At 58.6% G+C, this 19,228-nt stretch overlaps 1 protein-coding gene across 3 annotated transcripts; it reads left to right on the top strand.

Moving 5' to 3' along the window:
• Positions 1 to 9,200: 9,200 nt before the first annotated feature.
• On the top strand, positions 9,201 to 19,176 carry SNAI3 (snail family transcriptional repressor 3). 3 transcript variants are annotated; one of them, XM_074026763.1, is made up of 3 exons: positions 9,201 to 10,782; positions 15,512 to 16,132; positions 18,244 to 19,176. In XM_074026763.1, exons 1-3 carry the CDS (start codon positions 10,110 to 10,112, stop codon positions 18,423 to 18,425), a joined length of 1,476 nt encoding a protein of 491 aa, XP_073882864.1. In that variant the 5' UTR covers positions 9,201 to 10,109; the 3' UTR covers positions 18,426 to 19,176. The 3 variants fall into 3 exon arrangements, with proteins under 3 accessions (XP_073882864.1, XP_005592830.3, XP_065393793.1); XM_005592773.4 differs by having other exon boundaries at positions 10,463 to 10,627; XM_065537721.2 differs by having other exon boundaries at positions 10,463 to 11,156.
• The last annotated feature ends 52 nt before the right edge of the window (positions 19,177 to 19,228 follow it).

The following is a 19,228-nucleotide window of genomic DNA, read 5'->3' as shown; positions in this document are numbered from 1 at the left end:
GAGCCTCACTCAGCCATGGAGGGTCCCACAGAGCCATTTAGACATGGGCACTGGCCCTCCTCCCTCTGAGAGGACCACCTGGTTCCTGCACCCGCAGGGCTGCTGGGGTTCGGACTCCTAGGCTGACCTTCTTTTTCTTAGAGGTGGGGTCACACTCTGTCACCCAGGCTGGAGTGCAGTGGTGCGGCTCGCCACAGCCTCTGTCTCCTGGGCTCAAGTGATCCGCTCGCCCTGACCTCCTGTGTCACTGGGACCACAGGTGTGCACCACCTCAGCGACCCCTGGATTGGCTTCTGAGCATACTGAGGGTTACGCCAACTGCCTGTAGCTCTCTGAGGGGTCACTGTCGGGGCCATGGGATCCTCTGTTCTCCAGTCTCCCAGGGCCTCAGGCCAACAAGGATCACCTGCTTGCCAGCCCCACGGCAGCTGTGGCCATCATAGACCAGTCACTGTTTCCTGCCTTCTCCCTGCCCCTCTCAGTTAAGGAGTGTTTCCATCCTCTGTTCTGGATTGTTTACTTGCAGGGCAGGTGGCTGTCCTCACCCTGAAGGCCACGGCTTGGGCTGGACACACAGGAGCCTCTACCAGTTGTCACTTAAGGGGAGACGCTTACCCCCTAGGGAGCAGGGCTGACTTCCGATTGCCCTCGCCAAGGGCCACTGGAGTCCCCACCTCCCCTTCTTACTACTCTTCGACCCCTGATGACATGATCCTGTGTCTGGGAGGCCCTCACCAGGCAGCACCAAACTCCAGGGAACAGCAGAGCCACCTACCAGCCTGCCCTTCCCTGTGGCCTTCCAGAAGGAGGCTTGAGACACAGTGTCCCCTGGAGCCATGTGGGCCTCTGACTGGTGCCCCGTGAGGCCGACAGTCCCGGCCATGTGTTCACCACCTGGCCACTGGCCAAGCCTGTCTCACCCCTTGGGCAGCCCACCCGCCACCCGCCTCCCAGCAGGAGCAGCGATGGGGGCAGCGCTCCACATCCAAGCCTGCTCCACATCTGACCGTAGGGTGACACGGAGCCGTCACGAGGGCATGACCCTGGGTGCCCAGGAAGCCTGGAGACAGCTCTGGGCCCTGTCTGGGCAGGCCGTGGCCTCAACAGCAGCCCTCGGGGAGGTGACGCCTGAGTCTCTGCACCTCACCTGGGGAGGACAAAGCACCTTCAAATCACTGAGCGGCTTCTCGCCGCCTCGGGGAAGGGAGAGGAGCCAGCATGTTGTGGGAGGCGTGGACGGGCTGGGGCTGGGAACTGCCTGGCCTCCCTTGCTCTGCTCTGCCCCAGGCCTCCAATTCCATGGCAGGTGCCTCAGGGGGCAAATCCCGACTTGGGCCGGTCTGAGGCCCCCTACTCTGTGTCACCCTCAGCTCTGAGGCCCCCTCTTGGCTCCGCACTGTGACCACTGTGCTGGGGACTCAGCAAGGCCGGGGCAGGCACTGGGCCCAGGGTGGGCAGGAGAAAGACTCCCCGGGGTCCCACTGGCGCTCATGCTATGGATAGGAGCGGTTTTAACAGACTGTGGCCTCTGAAAGGGACCAAAGCCTGTCCCTGTGTGCTTGTCCCGCTGGCCTCAGACGATGCGACTGCCCTCCCTCCCTCCCTGAACCGCAGCCACAAGCCTCCTACAAGCCAGCAGTGCCCAGAGTGAGGGGACGGAGTGGAGCCCGGACAAGGAGCCATCGCCGTCACCTTTGGCCTGCTCCAGTCTCAAACACTGGGCCACCTCCAAACTCAGCCCCGCCGAGCACCCACTCCCAAGCACTGGGCTACTTCCGAATGCCGAGGAAGCGGAACCCTGTCCCCTCCCGGTTGAACCAAGGCCTCCCACTGCTGCCGCTCCCAGGGGGCTGTCAGAGGAAGCCCAGGACCCCCTCCTCAGGACGCCCTGTCCCTGCACACGATTCTGGAGGGAGCAGGCCTGTCCCCTCCAGGTCCCCTCATGGAGGCCACAGGAGAGCTGAGAGCCACAGGCCAGCGTCTGGGTGAAGGTGCGGCCTCAGCTTTCCTCATGGGCCTGGCCGCCTCTCTGGTGACCTGGTGTCTGGGAGGGTCTGCCCAGGGGAGGACTTCAGAATGAACCCCAGCAAAGTGGGGAACTCAGGTCTGTTGGAGCTCAGCAGACCCTGCCATGGCGGGAGGAGGCCTCAGGCACGGAGCAAGACCCCTGCTCCATTGTTCTTGTTAACAAAGCCCTGGGTAGAGCCAAATGTCTGCACCCCGATACCGTGGGGGCTGTCTCAGTGACAGTGGGGAGGCCGGGACCCCTCCTACAGCCACATGAGGAAAGTGGGCCGAAGCCCCTCACGTCGGGGGTTGGGGGCGTGCACGGAGCTGGAGCCAGAGGGCCGCCCGCTCCGACCACATGGGCCGTGGCGGCTCGGATGTGGACCCACTGCTCTTAGGCAGAGTCCTGGAAGCCTGGGTCTCCCTCCCACCCTGGAGTATACCAGGGCCTGGCGGCAAGGCACAAAGCCAGATGGGGCTCACCCTGGAGGAGCTGGGGCTCCTGCCCTGTGGGGTCCAGGCCCGTCACAGACTTGCAGCAGCACGCCCTCGGTTTCACGTTATGTAACAGCGTGGGGAGCATGAACCCTGCTCCCCAGAAAGCGCCTCCAGGTCCCAGGGACCAGGGAACTTCTCTATTAGAAAGGGGTCAGGTGGGGGCCGGGCGCGGTGGCTCACGCCTGTAATCCCAGCACTTTGGGAGGCCGAGGCGGGCGGATCACAAGGTCAGGAGATCGAGACCACAGTGAAACCCCGTCTCTACTAAAAATACAAAAAACTAGCCGGGCGCGGTTGTGGGCGCCTGTGGTCCCAGCTACTCGGGAGGCTGAGGCAGGAGAATGGCGTGAACCCGGGAGGCGGAGCTTGCAGTGAGCCGAGATCGCGCCACTGCACTCCAGCCTGGGCTGGGCGACAGAGCGAGACTCCGTCTCAAAAAAAAAAAAAAAAAATAGAAAGGGGTCAGGTGGGAACGGCGATCCCCCGGCCCCAGGCTGGGCCCCCAAGAAACTGCCAGTAATTCTTATACCTGGGTCTCAGGAGCCACAAACAGCATTTTGAGCACTCGGAGACGGCGGCAGCAGGGTGTGGTTCGCAAGACTCAGCCCAGGCCTTTCCAGAACTGCAGGTGTGCGCAGGGGGGCGGGGGGCTGCCTCCAATAAGGGTCTCCCAGCTGCAGCTGCTCTACCCTGGGACCCGCACACCTACCGCAGCAGCCTCACCCTCCCAGGATCCTCTGGGTGCATCTGGGTGGTGCCTTAGGATTCCTCTAAATTGGGGCCACCTGGTTTTAGGCTCCTGAGGCCCTCGGGAAGGAGGCAGAAGCATCAGCTCCTGTTTCATAGATGAAAAGAGATATTCAGAAAACCTGCCCCAAATCCCCTGCTAACAAGAGGCAAACCGGGCTGATATTCCACTGTGTGGCCCAGCCCGGGGAACCTACTTGGCAGCCCATCTGGAAAACCCAGAGGCCTCCATGGGAGACCCCTAACCCTCTGCCTAGGATGTGATGCAGGGAGGAAGAAGGTGGGGAGGGAGGACGCCCTCAGCTACAGGCAGCCTCCTCCAATCCAAAACACCTGGGAGGACCCGGCCCCGTCGAGGGGTGGCCTGAAAACGCCGTCTCCCGTATTGCTGCCTCTGCCGCCCCTCCTATAACCACATCCCCAGGATTCTCTGCTCTCTCCAACTCACTCTAGGAAAAAGAGGCCTAAATTCACTCAACAAGGCATCACAAAGTCAAAGGCACTTTAACAAAAATAGCCTAAGGAATGCATCTCTAACAGTGGGCTCTGGGCAGAAGTAGAGATACTTTTTTTTTTTTTTTTTTTTTGAGACGGAGTCTCGCTCTGTCGCCGGATCTCAGCTCACTGCAAGCTCCGCCTCCCGGGTTCACGCCATTCTCCTGCCTCAGCCTCCCGAGTAGCTGGGACTACAGGCGCCTGCCACCTCGCCTGGCTAGTTTTTTGTATTTTTTTAGTAGAGACGGGGTTTCACCGTGTTAGCCAGGATGGTCTTGATCTCCTGACCTCGTGATCCGCCCGTCTCGGCCTCCCTAAGTGCTGGGATTACAGGCTTGAGCCACCGCGCCCGGCCTGAGATACTTTTGAGAAGGAGTCTCCCAGGTTCAAGCAATTCCCCTGCCTCAGCCTCTCGAGTAGCTGGGATTACAGGCACGCGCCATCACGCCTGGCTAATTTTTGTATCTTGAGTAGAGAAGGGGTTCCACCACGTTGGCCAGGCTGGTCTTGAACTCCTGACCTCAAGTGATCCACCTGGCTCGGCCTCCCAAAGTGCTGGGATTACAGGCGTGAGCCACTGCACCCAACCGGAGATACATTTTTGCAGGGCAAGGGGAGACTCCACATGGCACCCACTCAGAGCCCAGGCCTCAGCGGGTAGAAGCCTGGCTGGAAGCGGACCGGCCCCTCTGACGTGCAGTCCTGGTCTTGGCCACGGTTTGGGCTCTTCCAGCAGAGGGTGGCAGGCTGAACCTGGAGCCAGTGCGACCCCCGCAGAGTCCGCCATGTGAGCTTCCCAGAGCCTCTGGAGAGGAGCGGCTGTGGCGCCAGCCCCGGAAAATGGGAGTGGCACCCACGCAGTGCTTTTCTCGGAACCCTCAGTGCACCTGCTGTGGGTATGCAGGGACTGGGGTGTGGTCGGCACGGACAGCAGTGGCCTGTTCCCACAAGTCCCTCGAATCAGGGGTGAGCCAGGGCCTGAGGCCTCGTCCCGGTCCGGACTGTGGGTCTCCTGGGCTGCTGCATCAAGGGGTCACAACCTGGGGCGCCGAACACAACAGGAGTCTGAGTGTCTCCAGCTCAGGAGGAAATCCAGCACCCAGGTGTGGACGGGCTGTGCCGTGGGGCGGGGGCGGGGACCAGGGGTGGCCGCAGCGGCCTGGTGCTTCTTGGCTGGCAGGGGCATCGCTCCTGTGGTCAACACACAACTCCTCTGCACCCACACGTCACCCTCCCCCCCGCACCAGTCCTTGGATTAGGGCCCACCCTAATGACCTGACCTTGACTTGATGGCACCTGTGAAGACTCTATTTTCAATAAGGCCCCATGCCCAGAGGTGGGGGGACCCCACCATCTTTTAGGGGGCAAAGTTCAGTCCATGGTGCCATCCGTCAGTGCACTGTCGATACTGTCCCTGGCATTTCTGGAGGCACTGGTGCTCCAAGGACCCTGCTGATGTGGTAACCCAGGGTGCAGGCCACAGAGAAAGCACTTCACGTTGTGGAACCCGCTGCTGGCCTGCATCTGGAAGGGATGCTAAGTCCCTCTCCCCCAGGGGCCACCTCTCCCATGTCTCCCACCCAGGTGCCCCTGCCCCAGGCCCACCCCTGTTCACAGGAGCCCTGGACAGTGCTCATCCGGGTCCCAGGCGTGATGCGGCCCCAGCCCCTTGCCCGGCAGGCATTGTTCCCTTTGTGGCTCGATGAGAGAACACACTCAGCAGGCTGAGTTCCTCCTTCCCTCAGCCGCAGAGTGTGGCCCCACAGCCTCCCCACCGCCTGCCGCCAGGAAGGTGTCAGCTCCCTCACACGGCAGGTGGGAAGCTCACAGGACCCTGGCAGAGAGCAGGCGGCTGAGCTGGAACCGAGCTCAGGTATCCAACTCTGCAGGACCATGCTGGGGACCCCACAGATCCTTCTCCTGGTGCCCGGGACTTACCCGCTGATGCCCAGCCTCCATGTCACTTCAGAGCAGCTACTGCGACTTCCCACACACATACGCCCACAGACACACGCATGAACACGGCCGCGGCCTGCAGACTCACATGCACGCTGCCTCGCTGCTTGATGGCTCAATTCTCACCTCATCTGCCCCACGCCCAAGGGCCCCTCGGCACCGGTCACCCCCGGCCTGTGTCACTCCCCGGCCTGTGCCGAGGCTTTGTATAGTGTCATGTGTCTTATAGGTGGTGTAGGTAGGGACTGTTCTAACAGGCAGCACGGCCAAGCCTGCAGCCTGGGCACCAGGAGGACACCACGCTCAACCGCCCATGCCAGTGGCCAGAGATGGGCATTTAGGGGTGTCTCTCCCACCCAGGAGCCTGGGCTCCCCGTGCTCCCTGCACTTCCTCTAATCAGACCATTCAGGCATTTGACCGTGAACTGCACTGACCACTCCCCATTCCCTGTGCGTACGGCTGGTTGCCACACGCTCTCTCTTCTTTCTGCCGGACCCTTCACTTCTGCCTCATGGGATCTGGGGGTGGAGGATGGCCCTCCCCACTCCCGGCGCCCTCCCTGCCCAGGATCTGTGAGTAGTAAGTCTTTGAACGTGTTTCCTATTGTGGTGGGGACTGAATTTGCACCTTCCACAAGGAAGAACCAGGGGCTGCCCAGGCTGGGTTTTCTCAGGCATGTGGGGGACACAGGGCAGGCCCCAGCACCAGAGCGATGGTCAGGCAGGCATAACCTGGACGTGAATCAGACAGGAGCCATGGGACGTCTGCCAGTGTAAGCAAGTTTCCTGGAGGGACTCCTGGTTGCAGGTCAGACAACTAGGCATCAGGCCATGTGCCAGGCAAAAGACACATCCCGGGAAAGGCACACGGCAAATACCACGTCCATCCCCTTCATCTCCCAAGAGCACAGGGCTGCCTGCCAGCCACCTGGCACTGGCACTGAAAGGCAGTTTCACTGGGGGCTCTGAAAACAACCACGTCTGCCTCTCAGGACCCCCATATCACACAGGATGTGTCCATTGAACCCCAGCTTAAGAATCACCCTTCCTGGCCAGGTGCGGTGGCTTATGTAATCCCAGCACTTTGGGAGGCTGAGGCGGGTGGATCACCTGAAGTCAGGAGTTGGAGACCAGCCTGGTCAACATGGTGAAACCGCGTCTCTATTAAAAATACAAAAATTAGCCAGGCGTGTTGGCACATGCCTGTAATCCCAGCTGCTTGGGAGGCTGTGGCAGGAAAATCGTTTGAACCCAGGAGGTGGAGGTTGCAGTGAACCAAGATCGCACCACTGCACTCCAGCCTGGGCGACAGAGTGAGACTCTGTCTCAAAAAAAAAAAAAAAAAAGAACCACCTTCCCTTCTCAGACGGTGGTGTGAGCAGCCATAAACAGTAGTGAGTTCCCCTTCACAGAGGGTGACCAAGCACACAGTGGCGCCTAGTCTGGCTGGACGTTGAGATTTCAAGCATTGGGTTCACGTTTCCATGGGCCCATGACCTTGGGCCGCATGGGATTGTCCCGAGTCAGGATGTCTGCCTCGAGGAACTGCCTCTGCTCCTACAGGAGGGGCCGTCTCTCTGAGTCTGAGGACAACCAAGGCCCAGCTGCCAGGCTGTCCTTTGGGGGCCTGGGTCTTCACCTGAGTGTCTCCACTCGAGACAGACAGGGCCTACGTGCCCCCAGAGCATGGGCAGGGCCTGTAAAAAGGCCACGCTGTCTGCAAGCTCCTGCTTCTCTTCCATCCAGTTCAACAAGCCCTGCTAAACCCCCAGCATGCACCTGACCCCAGGCGGGCATTGTGCAGGTAGCAAGGGCTGAGCCCCTCCTGGTCTAGCTCTCAAGGACCATGTTCTAACTCGGAGTCAGGGTTTCCAAGGTTTGGGTCATAAAGCCCTATCAGTAAAAAACAAGCAGTGGCTCCCGCCTGTCATCCCAGCACTTTGGGAGGCCGAGGTGGGCGGATCACTTGAGATCAGGAGTTCAAGACCAGCCCGACCAACCTGGTGAAACCCCGTCTCTCCTAAAAATACAAAAATTAGCCAGGCGTGGTGGTGCACACCTATAATCCCAGCTACTTGGGAGGCTGAGGCAGGAGAATCGCTTGAACCTGGGAGGCGGAGGTTGGAGTGAGACTCCATCTCAGAATAACAGTCAATGGTGACAGAGATGTCTACCTGGATGGATACCTGTGTGCACATCTCCAGGCACTGTGGTTACATTCACTGTAAAACCAGAAAAGCAGGAAGACATACGCATAGGAAAGATGAAAATGTCAATATAAATGGAACTGTAACCATTTCTGCCCTGACCAGCAGTTCCTGGGGTGGGTTCCCCACTGGAAAACCGCTCCTGGGTGTCTGATGGAGGCAGATGGGAGGGGCCAGGCTGCCGGACCCAGCACAAGTCATCATCCCAATGTTCTAGATGTCCAGGGAAGGGGGCGAGGACCTGGATCACCTGCTGCAGTTCAGGGGGCGGCTCTAGCAGGCCGTGGGCCGTGGGTTTCCCACCGCAGGGGCGCGTAAGTTTAACCCCCAGAGCCAAGCTGCCAGCACTGAGGAACGGCGGACACAGAAGGGATGGAGACGGCCGCCCTCACCCGACCCCCACCCCGAGGCTGCACATGTGGGAAGGGGACACTGATGTTTCCCTCTGTGGGGCCTTCTTGGGTCCAGCCTGGACACCGCCCTGTGTGTCACAGCTGAAGAGTGAGTCTGCAGCCACCTTGAGTGTCCCTGGGGGGCAAGTGGTTGTGGCAGCCCTAGGACCCTACCCCAAAAGTGCTCGCAGGCCCTCTGGGGCGTTTCCAGGGTGAGATCAGCCATTCTCCACAGGAGAGCTACAGCAGCCCTGAATAACACGAGGCTCTAGCTGGGATTAGGATAAGCTTGTTGGGGCTTGGCGGGTGGCCACACAATGGGTAGGTGGGCGGGGAGGGACGGTGTGGGTGGAGGCTTGGCTCAGGTATCTGCAAGCCTTATCTGTGTCTGCGAGGGGGAGAGAGAAGGAAGGGAGGCTATAAATAGAAACCTTTCCAGGCGAGGAACAGGTGAATAAGCAGAAGGCAGGCATGTGTCCTCTGAAATCCACACTCCCGGCAGGGTGGTGCCAGGCCGCGGTTGCAGGAGAGGCGGGCACCTTCTTCCAGGGGCACCCCCACCTGTCCTTCCACTCCCCCTTACCAAGTGGCAGACGAGTTAGAATGTGGTTGGGTCCCAATCCCACTGCATCCTAACCTCCTATGGCCTTGGTCTTTTTTTTTTTTTTTTTTTTTTTTTTAATTTTTTGAGACAGGGTCTTGCTCTGTTGTCCAGACTAGAGTGCAGTGGGGTGATCATAGCCCACTGCAGCCTCCACCTCCTGAGGCTACTGCAACAAGCGATCCTCTCTCCTCAGCCTTCTGAGTAGCTGGGACTGAAGATGGGTGTTGCCACGCCTGGCTAATTAAAACAATTTTTTTTTTTTTTTTGTAGAGACGGGGTCTCATCTTGTTTTTCAGGCTGGTCTCAAACTCCTGGGTTCAAGCAGTCTCTCGTCTCAGCCTCCCACAGTGCTGGGATTACAGGAACTGCTGAGCCCAGCCTCACAGCCTTGGTTTTTTTCATTGGAAAAGCGGGGCTGATACTATCCCAGATTTTCATATCCTGGATGTGGGATGTGGGACGTGGGACGCTGCTGTGGCATGGCCCTCCTCCCTGCTGTCTCTCCCTCAGAGCTTCCATGGACTCACCACCCACCACCTTCCCCACCCCCGGCCCACAGAGGGCAAAGGGTACCCAGTTCTGAGGTGGGAGCCCTGCTGGGGAGGCAGGCCGGCGGCACAGCCATGGACACCCTGTGTGCATGCCAGCCCAGAGATGGCCCCACCTAGCCCCCAGCATTATGAAATGTCCACGTCGAAAGAGACCCAGACACTGGACACAGCGGCTCCCAGCTCTTTATGGCCCAGAGGGTTCTACAGGACCACAAAGGAGGGAAACGGCTTGCCCAGGTCACACGTGCAGCTGTTGCAGAATTCATGTGATTAGCCAGTTTTATTACACTTCCCATAACCAAGTCTGACCCCCTGGGAATTCCAGAATCGCAGGCCAAGTCCTCTGTACCCCCAAAAAAGAGCTTTCTGGAGGCACTCGGCAAACTCCTAAAGGGCTGTCTCCAGCGGGGGAGGCTTCGGAGACTGCAGTCCACCCAGAAAGGGCCACTGTCCCCAGGCCACCGGTCCCTGGCCTGTTCCAGGGCACTGACCCTGGGCCGCCACTGGGGCTGGTCAGTGGGGTCAGCTTCGGACTTCCTGGGCTCTGCCCATCAATCCTGCCGTGTGCGTTTGCAGAAGGGATGGGGAGGCGAGGCCGTGGAGAGGGCGTCATGCCCCGGAGCAAGGGTTTTCCGAGAACTAGGCTCGGCAGATGCTTCCACGCTGTGTGCACTGGAGCCCAGTTCGGTTTCCACTCAGCTTTGAACTCTGCCCTTTCATTCACGGCGAGTGGGCGGCCAGGCCCGAGGGGTCGGTGTGTGACTCGGCGGCGCGCGCGCCAGAGAAGTCCCGTGGGGAGGACACCGGTGGCCACGCGCGCCCCGCCCCGCCCCGCCCCGCCCCGCCCCGCCCGCGCACCTGTCCTGGGCGTGTTGCCCGCGGCCCCGCCCCGCCCTCAGCTCCGCCCCCGTGGCCCCGCCCCACTCGCGCCGGGCGCTGGTTGGCGGAGGCGGCGCGCTATGCTAATGAGCCTGACCCCTTCCGCACCTGCCCGGGCCCGGCGCTGCCCGCAAGCGCCCGCGGACTCAGCAGTCGGGACCCCGGCTCGCCCCTCCCGCCCCAGCCCGCCCCGGCCTGCCGCCCGGGAGGGGAACATGCCGCGCTCCTTCCTGGTGAAAACGCACTCCAGCCACAGGGTCCCCAACTACCGGCGGCTGGAGACGCAGAGAGGTACGGGCTACCCGATCCCCGAGCCCCTCCCGGGACTCGACCCTGCGGGGCGGGAGACAGAGAGAGGCCCCTGGGAGCGGGAGTGGGGGGACACCTGTCCCAGGTGGGAGGAGAAGGAGCCAGTACCTCTGCGCAGCGGCTGCGGCTGCAGGAAGGTAGGTGGCCCACGGGTGCCTCCACTTCAGGGCACTGAGCCCCGCCTCCGGCAGGGCGGGGGAGGTTCTCTCCCCACTTGGAGAAGTTTTCTAAGCCCCGAAGTCTCCCTGGAACTCACCTCTTAAATACGCCGCCTGTCCCCACCACTACAGCCCCAGCTAAAGGGACCCTGGAGTCATCTTCCTGGCACACACATTTGGGAGGGGTCGCGGGGTGGTGGGAGGGAGGGAGGGAGGGAGGGCCGTCTGGGGTGGCCTGGCTGAGGGACCCCCAGCGCATGCTGACTGGGGGTGTGAGCACAGAAGATGGTGAGGAGGAGGACTGATGGGCTCTTCCCGGTGCAAAGGCACTGCCCCTCCTGCATTCAGTTCAGGTGAGCCTTCTCCCGTAGCCTGCCTCCCTCCCCCACCTCCCCTCACCCCAGAAGCCCTCTTGCTCATCCTGGTAGGCTTGCCTGGGCAGGCTGGGCTAAAGGGCTGCAATCCTCCACACACTGGCTAGCCTGGGGAGATGGGTGCCCAGCAACTGGGCTGTCCGTTCATTTCCATTGCCTGCTAGGCTTAGGGACACGAGAGAAGAGGACTGTGTCCTTCAGAGGACAGCCTGCCACACGGGTGGTGAGAGCAGTCCCCACCTGGCTTGGCAGCTTCTTGGGACAAAGACCCACTGAGAGGCACCGGCGGACACAGTGGTCAGGACTCACGCGCTGTGGCCGGTGGGGGAGAGCAGGAAGGGCACTGCTGGGGCAGGGGCCCCCAGCAACACCCCCAAGAGGCCTTTATCCCAGCTCAGAACCCAGAGTTGGGTGTAGGGGGGGATCCCACCTGGACCCACACCCGAGGCCCAGGCTGCCACCAGGAGGTGCCAGCTAGGACCGTGCTTTTCAAATGTGCATTTTGAAATCAGTTTCGAGTCACTACCAACAATTTTGTAAAATAAAATAGAGCAGAAACTGTTGGAGTGCCTGGCTCATGGTGAAGGACACTGGCTTCAGTTATGTGTATGTGGATGCACATGTAACTACAGATGTGATGGAAAATGGAATTTACATGGGTCATAGTTGCAAGTTTCAAAGTGTTGTTTAGAGTCCATCCGAGTGTGCAAATCTGGGTAGCTGTGCTGGGCCCAGCGGCCAACTGTCATGAGTAGCCTTGCTGCCCGCAGTGCTCTCTGCTTCCCGCCCCCGCTTCCCTCCTCACTGTAGCCCCAGCTGCATGGCTTTCTGACAGCCAGGGGGCCCTGGCGACTTTCTGCCAAGATGTTACCCCAGGATAGACCTGAGGTGCTGGGGTTTGGGGCCCCTTAATCTCTCCTTCTATGGCTCCCCAGGGAACCCCTGAAGCCAGCAAGGTACTTAACAGTCTCTTCAACTGGGTGTGGTGGCTCATGCCTGTAATCTCAGCACTTTGGGAGGCCAAGGCGGGCAGATCACATGAGGTCAGGAGTTCAAAACCCGCCTGGCCAACATGGCGAAACCCCGTCCCTCCTAAAAATACAGAAGTTACCTGGGTGTGCTGGCGGGTGCCTGTAATCCCAGATACTCAGGAGGCTGAGGTAGGAGAATCGCTTGAACCCGGGAGATGGAGGTTGCAGTGAGCCGCGGTCACACCCCTGCACTCCAGCCTGGGCGACAGAGTGAGACTCTGTCTCAAAACAAAACAGTCTCTTCTCCCCAGGATCTGGACTGCAGAATGAATAAAAAAGCAAACAAAACCCAGAGAGTATTGGGAAAGCATTTAAAATCCCAGCAGAAACACATGGTCAGCCTGATGGGCAAGACTGTCTCTTGCCCCGTCCTGCCTCTGGGCTCAGCCACTGGGCTCACAAACAGGGTCCTAGCTCTGTGACAATACCTGGAGGCAGAAAGGTAGCCATGTCTTAGAGATGGAGACGAGAAATGGTGACTTTCTCCTGCCAAGAGGCCCCAGCAAAGCCGGGAAACCCGGGGCTCCCCGAGTGCTATCTCCCCAGAACTCTCTTGGACGCTGCCCCTTATCCTGTCACTGCCCTCACTTCTGGGTGGACAGAAACCTGATGACTCTGTAATTAGGAAGACTGAGGGTGGGAGAAGGTCAGGTCAGGAGAGAGTGGCAGATGGGAGATGTTCCTTTGAATTACCTATTTCTCATCCTCACCGTGCTTGTTATTGTCTCTTTTTGTTAATCCTACTGGGTGTGAGCGTCTCATTGTGATTGTGATTTGTACTTCCCTGATGGCTAATGGCATTGAGCATCTTTGCATGCGTTCATTGGCCATTTGTGTATTGTCTTTGGAGAAACAGTTATTCAAATTCCTTGCCCAGGCCAGGTGCAGTAGCTCACGCTTGTAATCTCAGCACTTTGGGAGGCTGAGATGGGCAGATCTCTTGAGGCCAGGAGTTTGAGACCAGTCTAGCCAATGTGGCAAAAACCCGTGTCTACTAAAGATACAAAAATTAGCTGGGCATGGTGGCAGGTGCCTGTAATCCCAGCTATCAGGAGGCTGAGGCAGGAGAATCGTTTGAACCCAGGAGGCAGAGGTTGCAGTGAGCTGAGATTGCGCCATTGCACTCCAGCCCGGGCAACGAGAGTGAGACTCCATCTCAAAAAGAAAAAAAAAAAAAAAGGTGGGGTGGGGCAGGCATGGTGGCTCATGCCTGTAATCCCAGTACTTTGGGAGGCTGAGGCAGGCAGATCTACAAGTTCAAGAGTTCGAGACCAGCCTGGCCAACATGGTAAAACCCTGTCTCTACTAAGAATACAAAAATAAGCCAGGCGTGATGGCACGTGCCTGTAATCCCAGGTACTCAGGAGGCTGAGGCAGGAGAATTGCTTGAACCTGCGAGGCGAAGTTTGCAATGAGCCAAGTTAGCGCCACTGCACTCCAGCCTGGGTGACAGAGCAAAACTCTATCTGGGGAAAAAAATAGCCAGGCATGGTGGTGCACACCTGTGGTCCCAGCTACTTGGGAGGCTGAGGCAGGAGAATCATTTGGATCTGGGAAGTAGAGGTTGCAGTTTGCAGTGAGCTGAATTCATGCCACTGCACTCCAGCCTGGGTGACAGAGCCAGACTCTGTCTCAAAAAAAAAAAAAAAAAAAAAAAAAGTCCAGGCGCGTGGCTCATGCCTATAATTCCAGCACTCTGGGAGGCTGAGGCGGGTGGATCACGAGGTCAGGAGATTGAGACCATCCTGGCTAACAGGGTGAAACCCTGTCTCTACTAAAAAATACAAAAAATTAGCCAGGTGTGGTGGAGGGCGCCTATAGTCCAGTTATGCAGGAGGCTGAGGCAGGAGAATCTCTTGAACCCAGGAGGCGGAGGTTGCAGTGAGCAGAGATCGCGCCACTGCACTCCAGCCTAGCGACAGAGCAAGACTCCATCTTAAAAAAAAAATCCCTTGCCCATATTAAAATTGTATTATTTGTCTTTTTATTGTTGACTTGCTAACATCCTTTATATGTTCTAGTGTTCTAGATGCTATTCCTGATCAGAAGTCTGATTTGCAAATATTTTCTCCTATTCTATGGGTTGTCTTTCTCTACCCAAAGCCTCAGCATGGAGGTAGAAACAGAGCCAGAGATCTATTTTAGGCCGGGCGCGGTGGCTCAAGCCTGTAATCCAAGCACTTTGGGAGGCCGAGACGGGCGGATCACGAGGTCAGGAGATCGAGACCATCCTGGCTAACACAATGAAACCCCGTCTCCACTAAAAATACAAAAAAATTAGCCGGGCGTGGTGGCGGCGCCTGTAGTCCCAGCTACTTGGGAGGCTGAGGCAGGAGAATGGCGGGAACCCGGGAGGCGGAGCTTGCAGTGAGCCGAGATCGCGCCACTGCACTCCAGCCTGGGCGACTAAGCGAGACTCCGCCTCAAAAAAAAAAAAAAAAGAGATCTATTTTAACACATCTAGAGTAAGAAAGGGATTGAGGGCTGTTTTGGCTTTGGGGAAATACAGAATTTAACTCTTGCCTGCAGACTAACCTGTTTATTTGGGGGCTGCTGCCCTTAAGTGGACCAACCATGTGGTGTGTGGTGTGCCGGCCCCCAAATTCGGGAACCACCGTCCTGGGGAGGAGCCCAGCCAGGGGCAATTCTGAAAGCCTGGGCCACAGCACCCCAGCCATGTGGCTCGGCTGCATTGAGAGCACAGCAGAGCGGGCACTGGTCAGCGGTCAGGGAGGCTTCTGAGCTCACTGCCTCATTATCCACAAAAGGAGATGCCCGAGGGGTAGCTGTTGGGTGACTGGAGGGTGATTAGTTATGAGGGGGCTGATTTTACACTCAGCCAGCTCCTTGCTGCCAAGCGTCTGACTTATGGGTGCTGCGTGGGCGCCTGGAGGATGCCGGCCCAGGCTGGTACCCCTCTGCGGGGGCGGTGGGGGGGCACTCATCAGAGGGACCCGCCCAGCCGAGGCGTAAAGGCCCTCCTTTAGCCACGAGGCCTGTTTCATGTTCCTGAACACGAAGGGTCCTGTCAGATGTTTCTTTGTGTTTAAAGAGGAAGTGAGATTCACTCTCTAGACCGCGGGGCCTTCTTGTTCTAGATGACTCCATTCCTGGCCATGCTGTCACTTCCCTGCACAGCACCGCCAGGTCCCTTGCAAGCTGGGTCTGCATGTGGGCTCCCGGCTACACCTCCCATGCCAGGCTGCTGATGGGCTGGGATTGGGCCCATGAATCGGAGCTGGAAACACAAAGCGCTGGGGACTCAGTCTTCATCTGTATATTCTCTCCCCTCCACCCCTCTAGAAATCAATGGTGCCTGCTCTGCCTGTGGGGGGCTGGTGGTGCCCCTCCTCCCCCAAGACAAGGAGGCCCCTTCTGTGCCCGGTGACCTTCCCCAGCCCTGGGACGGCTCCTCAGCCATCGCCTGCATCTCCCTGCCCCTCCTTCCACGGATCGAGGAAGCTCTGGGGGCCTCTGGGCCGGACGCCTTGGAAGTCAGCCGGGTCGACCCTTGGGCCAGCCGGGCCCCCATTGTACCCCTCAAAGACAGCCTGAACCACCTCAACCTGGCCCCACTGCTGGTGCTGCCCACACAGTGGTCCCCAATCCTGGGCCCAGACGGGCATAGGGCTCCAGAAAAACTGCTCGGGGCTGAGCGGACGCCCCGAACCCCCGGCGGCTTCCAATGCTTCCACTGCCACAAACCCTACCACACCCTGGCCGGGCTGGCCAGGCACCGGCAGCTGCACTGCCACCTGCAGGCGGGGCGCGTCTTCACCTGCAAGTACTGCGACAAGGAGTACACCAGCCTGGGCGCCCTCAAGATGCACATCCGCACCCACACGCTGCCCTGCACCTGTAAGATCTGCGGAAAGGCCTTCTCCAGGCCCTGGCTGCTGCAGGGCCACGTCCGCACCCACACAGGTAGGACAGGGTGAAGGTCTGCAAGGACGGTCTGGGCTGGGGGAAGAGGGAGGGCTGTGGGAGTTAGAAAAGGAAGAGGGGTGATTTTATAAACAATTCAGCTTCTGCCTCCTGACTTATCTGTGCAGAGTCCCACAGACCACAGACTAGAGGCCAAAAGTCCAAAGTCCAGGTGTCAGTAGGGGCCAGTGCAGGAGCCACGCCTGTAATCCCAGCACTTTGGGAGATTGAGGCAGGAGGATCACTTCAGGTCAGGACCAGCCTGGCCAACACAGCAAGACCCCAGTCTCTACTAAAAATAGAAACTTAGCTGAGTGTGGTGGCCCCTGCTGGTAGGCCCAGCTACTTAGAAGGCTGAGGCAGGAGGATCACTTGAGCCCAGGAGGTTGAGGCTGCAGTGAGCTGTAGTCATGCCACTGTACTCCAGCCTGAGCAACAGAGCAAGACCCCAACTCAAAACAAAACAAAACACCGACCAGGCATGGTGGCTCACACCTATAATCCCAGCATTTTAGGAGGCTGAGGTGGGTGGATCACCTGAGGTCATGAGTTCGAGACCAGCCTGGCCAACATAGTGAAACCCTGTCTCTACTAAAAATACAAAAATTAGCTGGGCGTGGAGGTGCACACCTGTAATCCCAGCTATTGGGGAGACTGAGGCAGGAGAATCACTTGAACCCAGGAAGTGGAGGTTGCATTGAGCCAAGATGGTGCCACTACACTCCAGCCTGGTGACAGAGCGAGACTCTGTCTCAAAAAAAAAAAAATAAATAAATAAAATAAAAAAAATAATGCCATTAAAGTACAAAAGTGGCTTGCTCTTCCCAAGAGCCAGCCAGCAGCCTCTGCCCAGGCTTTCTGTCAACCTCAGCATGCAAATAATAAAAACAGAAAGGAAGAAAGGGCTCCAGGAATAAGCTTCAGTCTCCACATCAGGCCCAGAGGTTCACACTTTTGTTTTTATTTTGGTCTGAGGCAGGGTCTCACTCTATTGCTCAGGCTGGAGTGCAGTGGTTTGATCACAGCTCACTGCAGCTTTGACTGCCTGGGTTCAAGTGATTCTCATGCCTCAGCCTCCTGAGTAGCTGGGACCATAGACATGCATCACCATGCCCAGCCAATTTTTAAATTATTTGTAGAAACAGGGGTCTCGCTATGTTGCCCAGGCTGATCTTGAACTTCTGGGCTCAATCTGTCTTCTCACCTTGGCCTCCCAAAGTGCTGGGATTATAGGCATGAACCACTGTGCCCAGCTAGTTCACACTTTTTCTAACTGGAGGTTCCCTACCCCCTAAGTCATGACTCTTGTGACTGGGACCTTCTGAGTCACACCTGGATGCAGGCCAGAGGGAAGGCCTTTTCCAGGTCTCCAGGAAATCCTTTCCGGTTTTTCTCAACCCTTTGATGAGGAGACCCGCCACACCCCCTTTCCATGCCAAAGGGTCCTGGGGCTTGGTGCCCTCAGCCTGGGAGTGAGGGGTGTGGGGAGGCCCTGCAAGAGGCTGGCCTGGCTAGGAGCATGCCTGGTGTCCCACCAGCAGGAATGCAGGTGCTCTGGGCCCTTCAGGGGCTGCAGGCTGGGGTCTCTCAGGACTCTATGGGGCTACAGGAATGGACACACGATTCCCAGTCACCCTTCCCTTTACAGGTGTTGGGCCAAGGTTCAAACAGGACTTTGTCCAGACCCCATGTTGTCCTGATGGGAGGTGGCTCCTAAATGCTGCCTCCTCGAAGTCCCCAGCTCTACCCCTGCTCTGGATTCTGCTGGAGCTGGCCAGACCCCCCCACTTGCCTGTCAGTGGCCAGGAACAGCTGCCAGAGGCCCCCAGTGCTTCCCCCGTCCTCTTCCAGTGGTCGAGGCCCCCGGGAGGGCTATTGCAGCAACATTAGGAGCTCTAAAGCCTGTGGCCGCCTGTGCTTCTCAGAGGGTCTTCAGGTGTGTCTCGCCCAGGTGTGGCGTGCCACCCCGTCCCCACACAGCTCAACCCTGGGTGCTCGGGCTGTGAGCATTTGTAGGGAAGGGATGGGAGTATCCACTGATGGTCACAGTGGGTGTTTTAGCCTTCAGGCCACCTTCCATGGTGTCACCGGCCCTCTTCTTCCTCCCCCAGGGGAGAAGCCCTATGCCTGCTCGCACTGCAGCAGGGCCTTTGCCGACCGCTCCAACCTTCGGGCCCATCTGCAAACGCACTCGGACACCAAGAAGTACCAGTGCCAGCGCTGTGCCAAGACCTTCTCCCGCATGTCCCTCCTGGCGCGGCACGAGGAGTCTGGCTGCTGCCCAGGCCCCTGAGAGGCACATAGTCGGTGCAGGTAGGAGGGATGGTCCTCGCCCTGAGAGCTGGTGTCCCTCCTGCCGCCAGAGGAGCCGGGAGTCTGGGAGGGCAGGGCCTGGCTTCACACTTGGTGCATCCTCCATATCTGTGTCCAGTCAGAACCAAAGACGTCCAGCGGGGCCACCAGGGCGGAGGCCACTCACCCAGGCCTCCCACCCCACGGAGCCCACTCAGAGGAGACTCCTCTCCCAGCGAAGACTGTCATCAGAACAAGAGCCATGGTTCCATTTCAATGCGGTCAGGTCTCTGGGTCTGCCCTTCCAAGAGTCAGAGCCTTGGGGAGGTGGCCACCAGCATGGGCCGGCACTGCCGCCAGATGACTTGCAAGGCTGCCTCGTTCCCTTGCAGCAGAAATGAACAGTTTGGACTTACAGTGAGCACGGCCGTGTGGTCCTTCCTCAGTAGGCACAACTACCTCTCAGCCGGCCCCTGCCAGCCTTCGGTTTGGGGTCTGGGACAAGTTGTCCCGTGTCACACGTCTACACGCATGTGCACAAACATGTACACACACGCGCCCTCCCCACCTCGCCAGACTCTCCAGAAGATGGGGCAGGACTGGGGGAGCCCACAATTGGTGGTTCGGGTGCGTTGGGATGAGACGGCGTGCCTCTGGGATTTGTCCTGCTCAGGGCCTCAAGGGGCTGGGATCTCAGGGCACTCAACTTTCCAGGCAAGAACAGCCATGGGGTAATAAACGGTCTCTGCACACCTGCATGTTCCATTCTTCGAAGCTTTGAGTCTCGGCCAATCCCCTGGTTCT

This window comes from Macaca fascicularis, chromosome 20, assembly GCF_037993035.2.
Source record: "Macaca fascicularis isolate 582-1 chromosome 20, T2T-MFA8v1.1".
Taxonomy (NCBI): domain Eukaryota; kingdom Metazoa; phylum Chordata; class Mammalia; order Primates; family Cercopithecidae; genus Macaca; species Macaca fascicularis.
The sequence above is the reverse complement of the archived record's forward strand: the minus strand, read 5'-3'. Positions and strand labels throughout refer to the sequence as shown.

What these genes read in the sequence shown, in the direction of transcription:
- SNAI3 (XM_074026763.1), top strand. Translation starts at nt 10,110, where the DNA reads ATGCTTCCACGCTGTGTGCACTGGAGCCCAGTTCGGTTTCCACTCAGC. An exon ending in GCGGCTGCGGCTGCAGGAAG is followed by an intron (nt 10,783 to 15,511) that starts GTAGGTGGCCCA and finishes CCACCCCTCTAG; the next exon opens with AAATCAATGGTGCCTGCTCT. An exon ending in CCACGTCCGCACCCACACAG is followed by an intron (nt 16,133 to 18,243) that starts GTAGGACAGGGT and finishes TTCCTCCCCCAG; the next exon opens with GGGAGAAGCCCTATGCCTGC.